The sequence below is a fragment of the Balearica regulorum genome, chromosome Z, assembly GCF_011004875.1.
Source record: "Balearica regulorum gibbericeps isolate bBalReg1 chromosome Z, bBalReg1.pri, whole genome shotgun sequence".
Taxonomy (NCBI): Eukaryota; Metazoa; Chordata; class Aves; order Gruiformes; family Gruidae; genus Balearica; species Balearica regulorum.
This window is the reverse complement of record NC_046220.1, coordinates 28,704,336-28,726,926: the sequence shown is the minus strand read 5'-3', so window position 1 is coordinate 28,726,926 and position 22,591 is coordinate 28,704,336. Positions and strand designations below refer to the sequence as shown.

At 39.8% G+C, this 22,591-nt stretch overlaps 1 protein-coding gene across 1 annotated transcript in view; it reads right to left on the bottom strand.

Annotated features, from left to right (window-relative positions):
* Positions 1-22,591, bottom strand: part of ST8SIA4 (ST8 alpha-N-acetyl-neuraminide alpha-2,8-sialyltransferase 4) — a 73,264-nt gene that overhangs the window by 40,704 nt on the left and 9,969 nt on the right. The window contains exon 3 of the mRNA XM_075739383.1: positions 11,891-12,148. Coding sequence (XP_075595498.1) covers positions 11,891-12,148 — 258 coding nt within the window. The remainder of the gene's footprint in view (positions 1-11,890; positions 12,149-22,591) is intronic.

The following is a 22,591-nucleotide window of genomic DNA, read 5'->3' as shown; positions in this document are numbered from 1 at the left end:
GCAACCGATGCTACATGGAGTAAGTGGCTTGCACTGATGACACAGCGGGCTCAAATAAGAAACCCCAATCGTCCAGGAATTCTGGAATTGATCACAGACTGGCCAGAAGGGAAAGATTTCAGAATGTTGCCAGAGGAGGAGGTGACACGTGCCGAAGAAGCCCCACCATATAATAAACTAACAGAAGATGAGAAACGATATGCCCTCTTCACTGATGGGTCCTGTCGCCTCGTGGGAAAGCATCAAAGGTGGAAGGCCACTGTATGGAGTCCAACACAGCGAGATGCAGAAGCTGCTGAAGGAGAAGGTGAATCGAGCCAGTTTGCAGAGGTGAAAGCCATCCAGCTGGCCTTAGATATTGCTGAAAGAGAAAAGTGGCCAACACTGTACCTCTATACTGACTCATGGGTGGTGGCCAATGCCCTGTGGGGGTGGTTATAGCAGTGGAAGCGGAGCAACTGGGAGCACAGAGGCAAACCCATCTGGGCTGCCCCATTGGGGCAAGATATTACTGCCTGGCTAGAGAAGCTGGTTGTGAAGGTACGTCACGTGGAGGCCCACGTACCCAAGGGTTGGGCCACTGAGGAACATCAGAACAACCAGCAGGTAGATCAGGCTGCCAAGATTGAAGTGGCTCAGGTGGATTTGGACTGGCAGCGTAAGGGTGAATTATTTCTAGCTCGGTGGCCCCATGACACCTCAGGCCATCAAGGAAGAGATACGACATATAGATGGGCCCGTGATCGAGGGGTGGACTTGAGCATGGACGCCATCTCACAGGTCATCCATCAATGTGAAACATGTGCTGCAATTAAGCAAACCAAGCGGGTAAAGCCTCTGTGGTATGGAGGACAGTGGTTGAAATATAAATATGGGGAAGCATGGCAAATTGACTACATCACGCTCCCACAAAGCCGCCAAGGCAAGCGCTGCAGGCATCCACTGGATGGCTGGAAACATATCCCGTGCCCTATGCCACTGCCCGGAACAGTATTCTGGGTCTTGAAAAGCAAGTCCTGTGGCGACATGGCACCCCAGAGAGAACTGAGTCAGACAACGGGACTCATTTTCGGAACAACCTCATAGACACCTGGGCCAAAGAGCATGGTATTGAGTGGGTGTATCGCATCCCCTATCATGTACTGGCCTGTGGGAAAATCGAAAGGTACAATGGACTGCTAAATACTGCCCTGAGAGCAATGGGTGGTGGGACCCTCAAACACTGGGACACACATTTAGCAAAGGCCACCTGGTTAGTTAACACTAGGGGATCTGCCAATCGAGCTGGCCCTGTCCAATCAAAATTTCCACGCCCAGTAGAAGGGGATAAAGTTCCTGTAGTGCGCATGAAAAATAGGTTGGGTTATCCCTGTTTCAGGCAAAGGCCAAGCCCATCTGCAGGATTGCTTTTGCTCAGGGACCAGGGTGCACTTGATGGGTGATGAGAAAGGATGGGGAAGTCCGGTGTGTACCACAAGGGGATTTGATTTTGGGTGAAAATAGCCAATAAATTAAATTGTATGATGTTAATAGCTATATACTGTATCAATGGTATGACCATAAGAATCACCCAAAACTAATGAAGGATGGACTTGGAAACTGAGGAAAGTGCCATGATGATGGTACTAGAACTGACTTCAACTGGTGCCCAGGAACTTCATTGAAAATCACATCTTTGATGTCCAGACTGCGAGCATGGACCATACCAGATACACCAGCCATGAAAACTCCAGATGCAGTGTGCAACAATCCAGCAGCACGCACCATTGCTCCTGCCCTGAGAGACTGTAATGACAGATGGAACCCAAAGTCGTGAACTAAATGAACTCAATGGACATTTTAGACTGATGGCCCATAGTGTAAGGGAATGCTATCTGTGAAATAATCTGGGCATGGTGTAGATGGTATGGAATAAGGGGTGGATAATGTCCTGGTTCTGGCAAGGATAGAGTTAATTTCACAAGAAGCCAGGACAAGCTGGCCAGGGGGCTGTTCCATACCATGTGATGTCATGCTCACCATAAAAGGGGGCTAGTCAGGGAGGGGCAGGCTCAGCATGGCTCTGGGACGGGTTGAGCATCTGGTCCGTGGTATGTGCGTCCATCTGTCCGTCCATCTGATCGGTAAATTGCTTTCTGTTATCACCCATTGTGAACATTCCCTTATCAGTACTGTTGTTGTTTCCCTCTCCCTTGCCATCCCTGTAAACTGTCCTTATCCCAACCCACGAGGCTTTGCCTTTGTTTTTCCATTTTACTCCCCATTCTGCCAGGGGAGGGGTGAGTGAGTGGCATCATGGTGCTCAGCTGGGGCTGGAGCTAAACCACATCACAGGACTAATAAAACTTGCTAGTGTGTATATGCATATAAACCTGAGTGTATGTAAATAGCTTTTTTACCTGTTTCAGAGCTTTTATCTTAACCTGTAATGTATCTTTATGCTATGCCACAGGTTCATATAGTTATTGGAATTTTTAAGTTTATTTTGTTAGCAATGTCAATGATCTCCTGTCAATTCTCAGGACTCTTCCAAGAAAACTTCATATTCAGAGACACTCATAAACATATACTTTCTTTCTCTAGTCAAATTGAGAAACCTGAACAACTGAACAACTTTGAAATAGGCAATGCAATATCCTTTCTTTGTTCTATTCTTTAATTCTAGCTTATTTTTTGTAAGGCATAGAATGCCTAATATATCCACAATAGTGATGAGGAGGTGAGGGGGACTCTGCACCACAAATTTCAACATTATGTGCCTAGGGAGATGTACACAGCAAATAAAATCTTACTTTTTTCTTTTCTTTTCTTTTTTTTTTTTGTCATTGCTTTATTAAATCAAGCAGGAAGAATAAATAGAATACTGTAATTTACTGAGTTTCCTTTTTCTCACATGCTGCACTATTGATACCTTGAAACTATATGATTACTTAAAATTTGACTCCAAAACACAATTTTCTGGAACATACTATCATCTTCTGTTCTTTTTAAAAAAACTCCAGTATTGCCTTCATGTTAGTCAGCCTGCAAGTAAGCAGGCTGCAGATCAAAACTGAGCAGGACAAACTTGCTACAAGGTTACGAACACTGAGAATATAAGAACAGGGTGAAATTAACAGTCACACATGGCAGTGAAGATTGCCTTGAGCAATTAAGCAAGCAGCTGTAAATATGAGTATTGAGAATATAATATACATCACATTTGTAAACCTCCTTCTGACCCCAAGGTATTACCTGTTTCCAGAGAAAACAATGAAATGCGGCTTGCCCCAACAAAAATAATTTTGCAAAACAATGGTTTTCATGAGTTCCTTTAGGTTTTTTCCCCATAAAAATTTGCTCTAAGTGTATTCTTTAACAAGCTTATGGCTATTTTTTTCTACATAATTTTCTTTAATCAGAAGCTCTAGCTCCTTCTTTTTGCTTATGCACTAAACTGTCAATTAATTAGAGTCATTATTTTCTCCTTTATTTCTTTTAAGCACTCTATAGAGTAGAAGTGTTCTACTAATGAGACAAAGATTGGTACATTTGGGAGACAGAGTTAGGGAAAAAACTTAAGTTAGTGTGCAACATTCATAATCTGTGTGATTGGTAGTATCATAGGCAATAATATGCAAGTACCTCAAATTAATGCTGCAGTCCCTGTTCTTCCATGACATCAGCCCAGACCATATCCAAAACCTCGGTGCAGCCATTTCAACAGGGTAATTAGTCTAAACTTACTATCAGGCACCGATTATACAATTTAGGTAATCAGTAAGTTTACAGGGCAACCTAATGTACATAGAAATCATGTATAATCATGATACTGAAAGGCAAATATATATATATAGGAAATAGTCAATAAAAATGCAGAGGTTCCCACACACAAGCTTTCAATGTGATAGCAGATTTTCAACAGGAACATGCACTGCAATACCATCACTAAAAAGAAATCCGAGGCAAAAGGGAAAAATTAGTTCAAGGCTGAAATATCCCATGGTATTTGAGTATCTGTAGAAAACCTGAGATCCTAAGATACACAGACCAAAAAGTCTCAGTGACTGAAAACCTACTTCTTCCACAACTGTCTGTTGCATATAGTAGTTACAGTGGGATATATTAAGAAAAAGTGTGGGGAAAAAACAACAAAATTGCCAATGGCTGGAGTTGCATGCTATGAGAAAAGACTAAAGAATGGAGTAAGTGCTGCTATACTACACTGACATGAAAGTAATCAAACCTGGGTTTGCTGTGACTGCTTTATGGCCCAAACATACCCATAACATACTTACTCTTTTAGAGAGCAGAGCTTAACCAAGAAAATAATGAAATCATATTCACAAAAATACACTCAAATGAGAAGTCAGTTATCCCACAGAAATTCAGTTGACCTTGATTGGTCAGTAATAAACATACAGCTCATGTATATGCACTCAAATGTCCAATATGTAATATTCATAAGCCATATATCAGTGTTCTTTTTCAAGTTAATTTTAAATGAAAGCCATAACAGTTTGCTTGAGTAAAAGTGATTACTATTTCCATTTGATTTGACATTGTGAACTAAAAGAACATTGTGCACACAGTAACAATGCACAAATTGGCCATGAATCTGTACACTTGTTAATCTTTCGATAATCTGTGCACTTGAGGTTTACAGTTTGAAACAAGTATTTAGAAACCACTCTAAAGCCCAAGCTGAACGAAAGTGCTGTAAAAACATGCTTTTTTTCATTAATGTCTTCTCCTTGTAGAGCAAAGCCGCCAAAAATATTCATTGCACAATATTAACCACTTACACTCTGAGAAGCCAAAAAATGAAAATTAGATTGTTGCTGGAAGACATAGCATTAAACCTCTCTGAAACATAAGGCATTACCTAAACTAGTATCAATAACACCCACTCTTTCCTGGATAGCGTGCAAGCTTTTATATTCAGGTTCACATCCAGACTCCTGTAAGAATCAAAATTGCAATCTTGAATTCAAAGATTCTTGACATTTTAAGAAACACTTGGATGTGAAAGTAAAATTCAAGCCTCAAGCACACTAGAAGAGAAAAAAAAAAATGTTAACTTCAAGGCAGCAGATAACCTAACAGCTGGACTACTGTCTACCCAGTTTACTTGCAGGAGGCACATCACCCTAATACCTGTGTCTATGTAGCACATCATTTCACTTGGTTCTTCAAATAAAGGTGTGCAGTAGCACTGTGATAACCTTCACATAAACACACCCCCCAAAAAAAAGAGATTTTAAAAAAATCCTGATGCACAAACCTCCTATCTCCCCTAGCTAAATCTAATGATTAGTAAAATGTATGAATTCTCATATGAATTGTCATATGTTCTGTATACTTGTGTGGCTCCTCATAAAACTAAAATTGCTTCATATTATCTAGAGGCATCGGGATTAGCAGGGAATCCCTTGACAGATCCCATTTCATGCCAGTCCTTATCCCCTGCATGGCACAGTAATGTCTCATAAGACTAGCAAGCTGTGTAGAGGCTCAGGTACAGCATAATTACAGATTCTGTTCACACACAGAAATCACAGCTGTCTTTTAAGATGTACAATTTAAAATATACCATTATTGATCTGATATCTCTTTTTATAACACAAGTCCACAAGAAACTTGAATTTATGACTGATTTCACTTTAGTTAGAAGATCCATTTTAGTAACATCCCCAGCTAATAAACTTCACTATTTCTTGTTGCCGAAACTAGAACCTATACTGATAATCATCAAATTCTTTCTTCCTAGCATCTTCCTTAACACCAGTGACTGAAATACAAGTTATCCTCAATTGACACAGCACAGTGAAGTGACAGAAAAAGTCTAAGTGGTATTTTAGAAACAGTGGCAAAACACTTCGACACCAAAATAAAGGAAGGAATTTCTATCATTGAAATTTTGTTGTATATAGGAAAAAATATTCAGAGTATTTTAATGTAGGAAAACCTAAGAAATAGAACTTAGTAGTTTCCTGAATACTTGTATCTTTGCCTTTTTATGTAAAAATACATTTACACATTACTGTCTATAAAGGGCATATTCTACATGGCAACAATCAAAATGCTACAGAAGTGTTACTACACTGATATAGAAAACTTTAGAATGGTTCTGCAGCCTCATAAGACAGGCTTAAAAAATCTTGTTGTCCTTACAGTAAATTCAGGCAAGATTATTGTTTTCATTGTTTTGGAGAAGAACTTGGGGGTCATGAGTTTGGAATATAGAAAAAAGCAGTAGTTTGAACATTCAGAAATGGAGAACAGCAAAAAAGGCAATGTTTAGACTAAGACTGTTCAGAACATTGTCACACATCTTAATCAAAACGCTTGGTCAATTAACAAATGGTGAAGCTTTCCTGCATTTGAAACTGTTCAGAAAACTATTAAATCAAAAGCTCTGTATTATCAATAATAGGAGAAAGAAACTTTAAAAGAATGTTATCCTTTTATCTCAAGATAATTACAGAAAGAGTCAGGCTAACTCTATGTGCTCTACATTCGGATGTTCATAGGGCATCTATTTATTTAAGAAACCACTTTGGAATCTTTGATCATTTGTATGTGGGTTTACAGAAGTCATTTCTTACTGCTGTTTCATTAGCCTTCTAAACTTATGTCCTTAAATCCCCTCCCATATCACTTACTTAAGAATTAACTTCCTAAAAAAAAAAGAAGATGCAAAAAAGTTGGAATTATAAATGCTTATGGAGAGTACCCAGTACTGTGACCCACCAGAGCAGGTAGCACTAGGTGCTATGTACTGACTGAGCAAGAAATTCAGCTTCATAAGAAAACATGTCTGTATGGGCTCTCACCCCATGATGGGCTGCCTGGAGCAGTGGTCATGCAAGGACCCTTCCAACAGCTGAAGAAATTGTGAGGTTAAGCCAAAAAGGGAAATTGTGGCCACAAGAAGTCAGGCCTTCTCCAAGTTTCTCATGAGGTGGAGGCCACCCATGTCTAACTTGAGTGGAAACACCAAACAGCTACACTGGCACTTCCCCTTTCTCAGGCACCCAAATCACTGAGCAAGAACATCTAAAGATGATAGCTTTCTGGCTTTCTTCTGCTTTCATTTAATGTTTCAACGTAGTGTAACAATTTGTAGGAAGAGACAGAGGGCAAAAATAGAGCTGCCACATTTGAGAGCTGAAAAAGGTCTAATAAGCAAGTCATGATGTATTCAAATGTTATTTGTAAGGGAAGAATCATGCTTTAGAGTAAGTCTGTAAAATTGGCAACTTTGCTTTCAATAGATCTGCTGGCTCTAAGCATCCAGCTCTAATAGCACAATGATTATGCTCCAAGCAAGGTGTATTAAATAAATATTTGGGCATATAAGCTGATAGAAGTTACAAAAAAACCACAAACCCACAAAATACTTTCAGAATATAAGTACATTAATATCCTATATCTTTTTATTCTGACAAATATGTATTTTTTTTTCCTATCAGCTGAAGGGACAGTTGAAGAAAGAATAGAAGAAAGAAGCTACTATCACTTTCTGCTAACATATTAAGATTAGCAGAGAAATTTAAATTGTTCTCCTGAAATGAGCAAACACATCTCTGTGGTATGGTTAGAAGGTCTGTCCTTTTCTTCTTTCTGAACAGATATAGATTCTTCTCATATCACAATTGATTGCCCACAAAACCAAGACATCAGGGAAGAAGTCAAACAGATTATCCTCCTCTTTGCATAGGATAAACCAATATATTTATTAAAGGAATACAAGTTTTATCCATGTCAATTTCACTAACCACAATAATTGCCAAGTTAAAAAACGAAAGTCGAAGGACATTGGAAAAATAAGAGCTGCATTTGCCGAGCAAAATTTTATCACCAATGATGGCAAAAATACTCAGCTTGATTCCTAGATGCTGACAAGAGTTAGTAGGAAAACACGCCCAACGGAAGAAAGAAGAGTTCCAATATTTAAACTAGGCACTTCAATCCAAAGAAAGAAGCAGTTAATATCCTCTCATGGCTGTCCGTTGTCAGAGCAGTCCTAAACTAGTCAAAGAGAGTCACTCAACAGGCCTGTTCTCCATATAATCAAACCGAAATGAGAGGGACTTTTCCAGAAGTAGTGTCAGCATGAGAAAAACCACAAGATTATTTACTAGGTTTGGGGGGGGGGGGGGGGGGGTGTCTGCTTTTTAGCCAAATAACTCCAAAAGTCGACTTGGCCTCTGCTTTTGAAAAGTTCTCATCACGAATGCTGAATTCCAGTAATTAAAAAAGAAAAAAAAAAAAAGGAAAAAAAGAAAAGGAAGAGTATTTATTCTGATCTTTGGCACTGTTCAAATTCTGAATCTAAAGTTGAACTGTATTCTTTTTGGTATTTATTGACTGCCAGAAGTAATTCCAGTAATCCGAAAGGTATTACTTGGTAACAGTTAGTATTGTTATTTTGCATTTACCCAAAATACAGTTGTATTTTTCAGGAAGTCCTATGCATTTTAAAATGTACCACTTGCTATAACAAGCTCATCTGTTCTGTAAGATGTAACAGCTAACACAGCCCTGACATGAGAACATGTAGACAATGGGGGAATAAGATTTCTTTCATTTAAGTCTCACATGGAGTAAGCCCTATATATCTGACCCAAGAGCTAGAGAAACAGCTGAAAACTGTACCATGTGAAAAACATCTCCTGCAACAGCACTGTGCCATGTATACATATTAAATGTAATCAGGTTGATTATCTTGCATTTTCATTCTAATTTATTTTATGGAATCAGAGATTTTGGAATGCTTCAGACTCTTTCTAGGTATAGTATCATAATGCAGCATGCTTTACCTCACCACTACAAAAGTAGTGGAGGTGCAAGGATCAATAGTCATGTAACAGGGTGTAAAAACATAAAAGGAAATGAAAGGAATATAAGACACAGGAAATAGTTTATAGTCAGCACAGGTTTTTTTTAATAGCAAAGAGTATCCTAGTTTCCCATTTTAACTAGATGGGTCCCATTTTCTTCTGTCAAAATAGGCATAACTTCAGTAAACTTGTGGAACTAATCCATTTTATCGTAGCAGAAGATATGTCCCTAGACTCTTGATTTCTGACGCTGTGAGAACAAAATAAGGGCTTATGTGATCAAGTAATTAAAACCAAGCCACTTTAAAGTGTGCGGTAAATACAGTAAATCCACTTATGCTGACAAGATATTACCTTGCTTGCAAAAATGGCCCTTATTTACAATAAATAATTTACACTTGTATTGTTTTACTTGTAAAAATTGCTGACAATTATATGTTGGCTTGCAGGCATGCTTATTATTTGACTCTAGGTGCCTATTTTTAAATGTTTTTCATAATAGAAGTATTCTAATGATCTGGTGTCTCTGTTGGATCAATGTTCTTTGAGACATAGTGTTATATAGAAGGCACTGAACATGCTGGAATATGTCAAAGGAAGATGAACAGCTATTATTAACTTTGGATGACTTTGAAAGACATTAACAGACACTGTCAACCTTAAATTAATTAAAGCACTAGGTACTGATATTCTTCTTTACCCTTAATAAAGTGTGTATTCTGTGTCTTTATAAGTTATTACTAACATCTTCATACCACCTTTATTGGAACATTAAAATTCATGATATTGAGTTTATTGTACTGTAATGTAAACACTGCTGGATGTCTGTTGTGTCCTCTTTCACAGATCTTCACTACCAATTTTATCATTAAATTAATGGTATTGTTGGGTGTTAGATCTAACATTAGAACTGCTGGTCTGAGAAACAGCTCTCTCAAAACCACACACTTTTGTTTTCAGATCTCAGAAAAAGCATACAGTACTATCAAAATCAATTGGAGAATATATTTAGCCAAAATAGTATGACATATTTGTCACAGCACATAGGCATAATGCACTCAGCATCAGGAGATTCTACATACATTTTATCAGCCTATACACTTAGCTGTATACAGTACGTACAGTAACTGCATTTCAGAACAATGTCAGGTGGCGAGTAGAATGAGTGCATTTTACTTGTAGAGAAATCAGCTGAAAGTAAAGAGAGTAACAGAGTGTCATAGTGCATTTTAATACCAGAATCCTATAAGCAATAGAGGCGAGTGGTTACTAAGTATGCCGGTACCATTAGATTATGTAATTAGCCATCATGCTGCATACAGCCTTTTTTTAAATGGAAGAAGAGGAACGTAGGAAACTGTAACTCTGAAGAATGTTTTGCCTTTTTCTTTAACTCAAAATACAAATGAATTCATTGCTATTTACTTTAAACAGATGTCATGCACCTATGCACTCATCCAGACATACATAAATAAATATCATATAGTTTAACCTATGAGATAATCTGTGAACTTCTAAAATGTTTTGACTTTGATTTGTAAATCTGATAATTTCACTGTATTAAAACTCTCTATAGGCTGCAGGGTCAAGTATTCTATTCCCAGAAACTTATAAAGATTATTATCCACAATATCATCAGTCTAATTAGTCATACACCATATGAGAGATGTTTCTCCAGTCTAAATAACTGATCAGCAAGAGTAACTTCCTGATGTTCCTATTAAGCTTCACCATTCTTCTTTTACTTATACACAATTCTTTAAGAATATTATCTTCACTCCACATGGCTTGAATTAGTTAAAATCTCCTATCAGATATCATGACCTAGTTTCATGGCTAGTTAAAACATGGGGAAGAGCATGGAGATGACTTCAAAGAAATTCAGGACATGATGTAAGTATGTACCTTGCCTTCTGAAAGAAAATGTTCATCTAGAAAATCTAGTATCTATTTTTTTCTGTAGTTCTGTTAAATGAATCACATTTAATCTCTGAGAGAGTACAAAAGCATGCAATAGGCTAAATGTGTTTTTTAAATATGCTATTTAGTTTTTGATTCCTTCTGCAATCAGGATGCTAATTTGAAAGACTATAGTGGTACAAGCAAAACAAGGAAAATTAAAGAGTGGTGTGTTATTGTTTCAGTTGCCACTTGCTAGTACACCTTTCAAATAAAATGTAACTTTCATGTGTAAATCCTGATTTATGTACTGAAAAACTATAATGTTTCTTTTCCATATCCTTTTGATAGTTTTTGCCATCACCTTTCTTCAAGATGAGAAAATGAAAAACCAAACAACTAGCAATGACAGGTACTGTTATATTTTTTTCTGTCATTGCCCTTCTGTCTTCTGCCCTTTCACCCTTCTGAAACCAAACCAATAGAAACTTCTGCTTCAAAAGCAAAATGACCTATCATCTCTTGCACAACCTCCTCTATATCCATATAATGCCAGGCTGTCAAATGAGGCCAGCTATTCCTCTTTATTTCCTATTGATAGGTGAAGTCCAACGGTCTTCTATTGTGTATGTTTGAAGAATGAATAAAAAGTGAAGCATATCAACATTTTTGCCCAAACTGCAGGGACACATTTTTAGAGCAATGCGAATGGATTTAGATGTATGACTTCCAATTACCTTAACGCGAGCCATCTGGTTCAACATCAATACATCACACTGTAATTTTACCCCATGCTGCATATATTGTAATGTAGTAATTAACAATAGGCCATCTTTATTGGCCAAGAACTAAGAAAGAATATTTTGCATTTATTCTACCAACGCCTCCATAAGAATGTTTATTTTGTCTGGAATAAAACCACCGAACAGCAAAAATATGTAGCACAAACCTCCCTCCTCTGGCCCTTGCTTTTTTTTTCACTGTAAAAATTATCTTCTTGTCAAAAATATGGGTAACATTCAAATTTGGGAAATCACCCAATGAAGGATAGTTTCAGATTAATTTCAGATAATGCTTGAAATCTGTATTTCAGATTAAAACCTTTCTCCCCGCTTTTGTCCAAGAAACATAGCAGGCTGTATCTTCAACAGCAGATGAAAACTCACCTTATTACAAAGTCATGGCTATCAATCTCTTTTCCACACCCACTCTCCAGAAGGATGCCGGAATTCCCAACAACTGCACAGGTTTTAAATCGGCGATTCTTCATTGGGGAAACTTCAGGGAGAAGGCTGTGCAAATCCTGAGAAATATTTAGGGTGCGACGTCTGTCCAGTACATAATGGATTACATCTCCTGGCTTGAAGCTGCTTTTGACCACTGAAATATCTCTTTCAGCATCCAAGAATCGAAGAATGTTCTTTCTGCATTGGCAGAAAAATGCACAGATAAAACCCAATACTCATGGCTCACATGGAGTTTATCTAATAGTAATACAGACTGTAAAGATCACACAACATAAAGCAGAGGGCAGATAGTGTCAGACAGACTAAGGTCATTTCCCATGCTCTAGGATGGAAGTAGAACAAAGCTGTTAGGACACAGTTCAAATCTTGGTTACAATATAACACATACATACTACTGTGATAGAGCTTAATGACTTCCTATAGAAAAAAGCACTGAGAGACCAAGGGAAGATGACTTTGGAAATTAGCATACTATTTTTGAGTATTTTACAAAACTTTGTAATAAACGCATATTTAAAAGAGGACCAGAGCAGTTTGTTTTCACAGAAACATCATAGAAATATAGTTAAATACATGAAGTATTTATGATTTAGGAAATAAACGCTTCACTACAATCTCATCTCTCACAAATCAGCTTGGTTCAGGAACAGCCATGTTTTCTTATACATTCTTATTTTACCATTAGAACAACATATTCAGTTTTGTGTAAACTGCTCCTAATTAACTGAAGTTCAGCCATAGCTATTCTAATTATCTCATAATAAGAACACCCACAGCCTTTTGTACCAATTTAAACAAAATCAGCTTAAAAACATACTGCAAATTAAACTACTGCAGCTCAGGGTCTAGTCAAGCTGTTAGCTGAAATCATAGAAACTCTTATGATCTCTATCGTCAATCAGGTTAGTCCAATCCTTTATCTTGCTTCTCTGCAATTAATTGTTTAAAGTATTAGGCTTCAGACACACATGGTCAAGATATGAGGGTTTAACAAGCTACCACGGGCCAAGTGAACTATGGTAATTAAACAGTTGTATGCTTCCAATTCACAGCAAGTAACAGGTGAAGAATGTCTGCTTAAATGTCAGCTGAAGAAATTAAGTCATGGTAATTGTACCTGCTTATGGGAGTGGAGGCAGGGTACTAAAAACAGACATACTTTCAATACATAAGTTAAAAAAGACACTTTTAATGAGTGCAGCTAGGTAATACCTGATACCTGCACTGGCAGTGTCAAGCAGTTTTCAGTACACAGTTATCCTTAGTATAAAAAGCTGGGAAGGACTCTAGGCCAGAGCTGCAGGTGCCACTGGTCACCCAGGATTGCAAATGAGCAAAACTTTACAAGCTTGAGTCTACCCCTGCTCTGTAGAGCATATATGTTGCTGAAGAGGCATAAAGATCACATCTGAACTTAGGCACAAACTTAAATACAATACACTTTTGGAACAGATGGGGGGTGCTGAGCTGGGGCAAGGTGTTCACTGTATGTTAATTTGAATAGAAACTTTTGCCTCTGCAACTCTAACAGGACAAGAAAAAACCCAATAATTTTATATTTTCTGCTGCTGTCAGCAGGTAAGGTGGAATTTAAAACAGACATTTTGTTGAGTGAAATAATGTGATTTTTAAGTAATAAGTTTTTAAAGCAGAACTTCCTTAGAGCAGATCAAACCAGGAAAAGATAATTAGAGATGCCACTCTGGCAGTTGTAACACCCACTGAGACATATGAAGGGCCCCCCCCCCCAGGTGAAAAGGGATGAACTATAGGAACGCCACGCTCACCAGCCAGTTCTTGTGTCACTACCTCAAGAATGAAGAATATGTCTGAAACTTGCAACCAGTGACACAAAATACTCACCCTAGACCTGGGACCTTATGTCCTGGTTTCAGCTGAAAGTTAATTTTCTTTCTAGTAGCTGGTATAGTGCTTTGGTTTGGATTTAGTATGAGAGTAATGTTGATAACACACTAATGGTTTTAGTTGTTGCTAGGTAGTTGTTGTGTCTACACTAAGTCAAGGACTTTTCAGCTTCTCACGCCCTGCCAGGTGCACAAGAAGCTGGGAGAGAACAGCCAGGTCAGCTGACCCACCCTGGCCAAAGGGATATTCCCTACCATATAACATCATGATCCATGCATAACTGGGGAAGCTAGCCAGGAGGTGGAATCACTGCTCAGAAACAGATTGGGCATCGGGGTTTTGTTTTTTTTCTGCAAGTGGTGAGCAACTTGTGCCTTTGTGCATCACTTTATTATAATAATAGTAATAATCATCACCATCATCATCATCATATGACCCAGACAAAGTGCAGTTACCCACAGATCCAGATAAAGTCCAATGTACCTGACCCATGTGGTGGAGGTTTGTACAGAGCACACAATCAACGTATGCCAAATCATTCCAGTAATGGACTGGAAAGACGAAGAGGCACCAGCTATGAATTAAGTGCCTGGCCAACTGCAGCCATATGAAGAAAATCTCTCTTCCTCCCTACAGGCCTGTGTCTCGGCTGTGGAAAGACTGTCCAAAAAAATCCAAAAATCTGTTTGAAAAACTGTCATGGGAGATCCAACAACTCAAAAAGGATAGGTCTAATTCTCTGCTTGTATAGACCAGTATCACAGCTATTAGGAGTAAGTGTTTCTCTGCTCAAGAGAGAAGATATAAAGGGAACGCACTGCAAGGCACCCCGTGGATTTATGCGTGTGAACCATGGAGAGGACATGAGAAAGTGGGATGGAAAACCTACCTCAACCCTACAGGCACGCATATGTGAATGGCAAGGAAAAACAATCACAAATGGGGGTTCTTCCAGGAAAATTGCTGCTCCAGTTCCCCAGACACAGTAGGAGGGCTGATCTTACTTCTGATCTTATGGAAGAAGAAAGCTTCTGATTCATATTTACAAGTAACAACAATGGGATTTGAACTCATGTGCATCCTATGAAACCATTTGTCGGTAATGAATACTATGACCAGGATTAGAGGGGCCCTGCCTCCAACCAGGTGCACGAAAAGGACAACCAGGTTTAGTGGACTGTGTGGATTTTATGGCCTGGCACATGAAACACACAAGAGTATAAGGCTCTAGTAGGCACCAGTGCACAGTGTACTTTACTGCCATCAAGACATGAACGGGAAGAACCCATCTCTATTTCTGGTGTTACAGGAGGATCCCAACAGCTAACGTACAGTTAACAGTACTGAAGGCTGAAGTGAGTCTAACTGGGAGTGAGAGGCAAAAGCACCCCACTGTGACTGGGCCAGAGGCTTGACACATCCTTGGCACAACCTGCCTCTGGAGAGGGTGTTTCAGGGACCCAAAAGGGTACTGGTGGGCTTTTGGAATAGCTGCCTTGGAAGCGGAGGAAATTGAACCATTGTCTAGTTTGCCCGGTCTCTTGGAGGATCCTTCTGTTGTGGGGTTGCTGAGGGTTGAAGAGCAACAGGTGCCGATTGCTACTACAACTGTGCACCGGCGGCAATACCGCACAAACCGAGACTCCCTGGTTCCCATCCATAAGCTGACTCATCAACTGGAGAGTCAAGGAGTGATCAGCAGAACCCACTGTACTGGGTCTGGCTGAGATGGAGTTAATTCTCCTCACAGCAGCCCTCATGGTGCTGTGCTGTGTATTGGTAGCTAGCAAACTGTTGATAACACACCAGTGTTTTGGCTACTACTGAGCAGTGCCAGCACACATCAAGGCTGTCTTTCCAACATTTCTTGTTCCCCAGCAGCAGGCTGGGAGTGGGCAAGATCTTGGGAGGGGACACAGCTAGGACAGCTGACCCAAACTGACCAAAGGGATATTCCATACCATATGACATCATGCTCAGCAGTAAGATACTGAGAATAGGGGGAGGAACAGGGCGGGGGCATTCGTTGTTTTTTTTTTACAATGTTTGTCTTCCAGAGTAAGGGGCATGCATACTGAAGCCCTACTTCCCAGGAAGTGGCCGGACATCGCCTGGTGATGGGAAGTAGAGAATAATCTTTGCTTTTTGCTTTGCTTCCGCGCGCGGTTTTTTGCTTTAGCTACATTAAACTGCCTTTATCTCGACCCACGAGTTTGGGGTTGTTTTTCTCCATCTTCCTTTCTCACCTCCCTGCCTTGCTGAGGAGGCGAGTGATAGAGCGGCTCTGGCGGGCACCTGGCCACCAGCCAGGGTCAACCCACTACACCCACTCACCCTTGAACAGTCCCATACGCACTCCTCCAATCCAATGCAGAATGGAGGCTGACAGTAGACTATCATGGCCTGAATGAAGTCAAACCACCGATGAGTGCTGTCGTGCCACACGTGCTGGAACTTCAATATGAACTGCAGTCAAAGGCAGCCAAGTTGTACGCCACAATTGATATTGCTAATGCATTTTTCTTGATCCCTTTGGTGGCAGAGTGCAGGCCACAGTTCGCTTTCACTTGGAGGCATGTCTAGTACCCCTGGAATCGACTGTCCCTGGGTTGGAAACACAGCCCCACCATTTGCCATGGACTGATCCAGACTGCACTGGAACAGGGTGAAGCCCCAGAGCACCTGCAATACATTGGTGACATCATGTATTGTCAACAATATTGCCAACTCAGCAGAGGAAGTTTCTGAGAAAGCGAAGAAAATAATCCAAATCCTGCTGCAGGCTGGCTTTGCAATAAAACAAAGTAAGGTCAAGGGAACTGCACAGGAGACCCATTTTTTAGGAATAAGGTGGCATGATGGGCGTTGTCAGATCCAATGGATGTGATCAACAAAATAACAGCTATGTCACCACCGACTGGCAAAAAGGAAACACAAGCTTTCTTAGGTGTTGTGGGCTTTTGGAGGATGCATATTTGAAATTACAGTCTGATTGTAAACCCTCTTTATGAAGGGACCCAGCAGAAGAATGATTTCAAATGGAGCCCTGAGCAACAACAGACCCTTGAACAAATTAAAGAGATTGTCCATGCAGTGGCCCTTGGGCCAGTCCAGACAGAACAAGATGTAAAAAGATGTGCTTTACACCGCAGCCGGGGAGAATGGCCCAACCTGGAGTCTCTGGCAGAAAGCACCAGGGGAGACTTGAGGTCGACCCCTGGGGTTTTGGAGTCGGGGATACAGAGGATCCGAGGCCTGCTACACTCCAACGGAAAAGGAGATATTGGCAGCCTATGAAGGGGTTCGAGCTGCTTCAGAGATGATTGGCACTGAAGCATAACTCCTCCTGGCACCCCAACTGCCGCTGCTGGGATGGATGTTCAAAGGGAGGGTCCCCTCTGCACACCATGCAACCGATGCTACATGGAGTAAGTGGCTTGCACTGATCACACAGTGGGCTCAAATAGGAAACCCCAATCATCCAGGAATTCTGGAATTGATCACGGAGTGGCCAGAAGGCAAAGATTTCAGAATATCCCTGGAAGTGAGGTGACACGTGCTGCAGAGGCACCACCATATAATAAACTGCCAGAAAATGAGAAGCAATATGCCCTATTCACTGATGGGTCCTGTCACATTGTGGGGAAACATTGGAGGTGGAAGGCTGCTGTATGGAGTCCTACACAATGAGTCGCAGAAGCTGCTGAAGGAGAAGGTGAATCGAGCCAGTTTGCAGAGGTGAAAGCCATCCAGCTGGCCTTAGATATTGCTGAAAGAGAAAAGTGGCCAACGCTGTACCTCTATACCGACTCATGGATGGTGGCCAATGCCCTGTGGGGGTGGTTACAGCAGTGGAAGCGGAGCAACTGGCAGCACAGAGGCAAACCCATCTGGGCTGCCCCATTGGGGCAAGATATTACTGCCTGGCTAGAGAAGCTGGTTGTGAAGGTATGTCATGTAGAGGCCCACGTACCCAAGGGTTGGGCCACTGAGGAACATCAAAACAACCAGCAGATGGATCAGGCTGCCAAGATTGAAGTGGCTCAGGTGGATTTGGACTGACAACATAAGAGTGAATTATTTATAGCTCAGTGGGCCCATGACACCTCAGGCCATCAAGGAAGGGATGCAACAATCCAACAGCGAACACCATCTCCACTGTCCTGAGAGGTTGTTATGACAGAGTCCAGAAGAGTCATGGAGTAAATGAACTCAATGTTTATTCTAGAGGGATGGCTCATAGACTAAGTGAATGTTATCTGTGTGTACATATCAAAAGACAGGAAAAGTGATGGTGATTGGAATATATTAGGAGGTATAGGACCTGGGCATGATGTAGATGGTATGGAATAAGGGGTGGATAATGTCCTGGTTTTGGCTGAGATAGAGTTAATTTTCTTTCCAGTAGCTGGTATATTGCTGTGTTTTGGATTTAGTAAGAGAAAAATGTTGATAACACACTGATATTTTCAGTTGTTGCTAGGTAGTTGCAGTGTCTACAATAAGTCAAAGACTTTTCAGTTTCTTATGCCCTGTGAGATCCTCAAGAAGCTGGGAGAGCACAGCTAGGACAGCTGATCCAGACTGGCCAAAGAGATATTCCCTACCATATAAAGTCATGCTCAGTATATAACTGGGGAAGCTAGCTGGGAGGCGGCATTAGTGCTTTGAAACAGACTGGGCATCGGCGGTTTTTTTCTGCAAGTGCTAAGCAATTGCATTTGTGCATCACTTGTTTTTTATTATATTGCATTATATTGCATATATTTTCCTTTGTTATCCTATTAAACTGTCTTTATCCAAACCCATGAGGGTTTTTTTTCCCATTCCCACTGTGGGGGTGGGGTGTCAGCAAGTGGCTGCATGGTGCTTAGTTACTGGCTGGGGGTAAACCACAACACTGTAAAAGCTATAGGGGAAGCGAAACATGATAAAAATATTTTTTCAAGTGTTTCCTCTCATTTCATAAACCAGAAAGAACATCTTGGGCTGCCTGTTACAGCTATCATGTATGAATGAAGCACCATCAGAGCAAAGACAGCTTGTGCTGAGGCATATGAGGGACTCGAAATAACACAGCAGGATAGACAATGTTAAAATCCTGAGTGTCTAAAGCTTTTAGTAAGGCCAGGGAAAGCATCTCTGTAAAAGGAAGATGAAGACTCCACTTCAGCCTGTAAGTTGAACGGACTTAAAAGCTTCATGGGTTTGATAAGCTCCATTTTGTGGGTACTCTGCAACAGATACATCAATTGCTACAAAATGAAAAAGAGCTAGAAAGAAGGAATTGCCGAATCTAGCAATATTAAAAATGACTAAAATTCTTCATTACCTAAAAACCAAGCTACCAGAGCTGAGGCTGTAAAGGACAGATGAATGCATCAAGAGTTATCAATAGCATCAGCTAAGCTATCCAGAGATTCATTTCACACACACACTGATGTGAGGAGACCACAAACGAGTGTCAAAAACCAAAGGAATTATGAAATGTACAGAAACCTACATGTCTGACTAAAAAAGTCCCATGTGAACAGCAGAAGATTCATTTCAGTAATTTGAAGCACCAATCTCTGATACCTAGAATGGGCCTGATACTGTTTCTGTTAGCAAACAAGTAGCAACATTTGTGCATGAATAGAGTATTATTTAAAAACATAAGAGGAAAGCAGTGAAGTTACGCAAACTGCCAAAAAATAAAAATGTCTTAGCTTCCATTATTCATTTGGTTACTTACAGTCAAAGCTTATTTATCTATCTATGCGCTTACATATGCTCATAGAAGTCCTCCAAAGGGTTTCAAGCGGACCTGAATTTGACTCAGATAATCAGCCACTTATTGAACAGAGCTGAAATTTCCAAAATGCCTAAGGAATTTATTTTTCAACAAAATTGTGAGATGGGTAAAAGCCACTGAATCTTAATATCTTCTCACATATTTAAAAATATTTTCTTATCTGAAGTTGTCAGTAGTATATTCAATTAAACGTACGCACAGGTATTACAGTACACATAAGAATCCTTGTATAAGAGATGTGTAATAATGCTAACATTAAAATGTTTTAATTGATTAATCTGACTGCATCCAGGTATCTTTTTATACTGAAAGTAATATGATTAAGAATGCAGATGTTTGTGCTATGTTTTAAGTTCCTCTGTGCTACTGACTCATCTGTTCCATGGGGATAGTAGTACATCCCATTTCCATGTAAGTGATAGGACAAAAAATAAATTACTAAAGGATATGACAAAACCTGAAAGTACATACATGAGTATCTCAGTCAGTCTCGATGCTGGTTAATAATAGGAACCTCTGTTCTGTCCCAAAAAGAGCACTTAAAATAGCACAACAAGGTTTTTCTGATTAAACAGACATGACAAAATAATTTAAAACAAGTGCTAATCCACATCCAGCTGGATACAAAATTAAAAAGTAAGCTCAATTAGAGGAATGAAAAAAAACAGCATGATTTTTAGTAAAGTTTGAAGCAAAGGTGTTCTGCAACCTTAAGCTAAAATGTGTAAAGAAACTGTTTTACCTGTGGTGCTCTTTGAATTTTGTTTTGATGAATAAAACTGTATCTGGGGTGTGGCCTGAGCCCTTTGTGGGCAGATGAGACAGATGTGGCTCACTTATCTGAAGCTAAGCAGCTGTTTGCAACGTGTTTACATGAATCATAGAAACATGGTGTCACCCTCTGTGGTTGACCTAGAGTTTTTCTTTGATAACCAGAAACAGATGTTTGTAATATTTAAAGACCAACTACAACTCCCAGTTACCTGATAAAGTGCATGTAAGAGACAGTATTGTCTCCGAACAGCTTTCTGAATGAAATATGTATTGCTCTGGGGCAACGTGGTGATATTTTTCTACTTATGTGCCTTTTTCTGGTTTTATTTTGTACTTTTTTCTTTGTAATACACAACTGTTATATAATGGCAAACTCCCTCATCTGCCTCATAATTGTGTGTATTAAGGGAAGAAAATAAATCACTTAAAAATTTGACTTTCCAGATTACAAATAAATTTATATTTTTAAACATTGTAAAGAACACTAAGATATGACCTCCAACACATTTTGTGGGAAAATCATTCCTTCTGAGCAAGGCAGTGCCGGAAATACTCACTGCTGGAGCATCTGGACTTGTCTGGACCCCAGCTGTGAGGGGATGCCCCTGAAGTGCATCCTCAGTACCCAGGAAGCTGGGCTACAGAAACAAAGTGATTACCTAGCCCACACTCTGCTCCCAATGAACTTGTGCCTTTATCTACATCACCCCCAGCCCATGCTTAATATGAAATAATATATTCCTAACCACCTCCCATGGTGGGGACTCAGCAGACTCCCCACACAGTCTGCATCAGTGCTTCCCTAGCCTTACCAGCAGCACAATATTCCTCATGCTAGCTCAGATCTTGCCCACAGCAACAGAAGCCTGTTACTGCTTCTTATATCTTGTCTGTGGAGGACAGACTACTCCATGCTCTTGGCAATAGCCTTCATTTACCCGAGGCTAAGAATTCATTCAACTTTTTATTAAACTTTTATTTTTAAGGACAGTCATATCTTGAAGATCTCTGATCCCTGTTGTTGCTCTCCTGCAGACTTTCTCTGATTCACACAGGTTTTTAAACAATTTGATTTTCCCATAATTTTACTGTAACCCTAGCAAGTTGTCACACTGCTTCACACTCCCCAGTTTGAAGGCAGAAGGCAGCTCTCAGCCTTTGAAATCACAAAGGACTACAACCTAGGTAAAGCACATTTTTTGCCAGCAACTGCTGCTTTCCTTGAAGAGGTTTTCTTAAAACCCCCTTTCAGTCAGACTAAAGCCAAACCAAACACAGGTGCAAAGACTTGAAGTCCACACTGCCTCCTCAGGAGGCCAACAGGAGCTGTAGCCATCTACAAGGGCAGGCTGTGACCTTGTGTCACCACACAGTTCGTTCTTGTTTTGTTTTTTAAGGAGCTTAAGTAAGCTTCTGTCCCAAAGGAGCAGTGCTCTCCAACTCTCTGCCTGTCTCTAGCGCTGAAAGAGGAACAGGTACTTAATACCAAACTGTGTTTCTATGCTTGAGTAAGGGAAAAATAAATACGTTAGTCTAATAAATCATCTTTCCTTTCCTGTATTTCCTTTTTATGCTCTCTCTATGCAAATTGATCACAAGCAAACTTCTAACAAATTCAGATCAGTTTAGGACTTTTAACCACAGATCTAACTGTGCACTTCTGTTTCTGAATGTGCACTTCATGCCAACTACAGGGAGGAGTTTTTACATGCTACCAAAACAAAATATTATTTTGTTAGTTTTCTAAAAAGCTGTTTATTACTGAAAGGCCAATGGTTATTTATATCCAAATGTTTTTATTTGCTTTGTAAGGCATCTGACCATCAGTAAGTATTTCAATTTCTAAATACTGTCTTGATCACTTTGAAAGTAACTAAACAGACTTGAGATCTCTCTTAAATTGAACACAGTCTTCAAGTTTTATATATTTTTTTTACTATTTGGTGCCTTTTTTCTCCTTTATGAAAACATAAGGCAAACAAAACATACAAAATCCTTTTGATATATAAATAGTAAATGTCCAGTAACGTCTCACCCCCAGGACACTCCCATCCCACTGAAGTTACTGCAGATTCTCACTCACTTTTTTCTATTTAATGTTGAAAATTGCTTAAGATATGGATTTGTTAAAAACACACCTAACTGCAACTATCTGTTGGAAAGATTTCTGGCATTCCTCAGCCAAT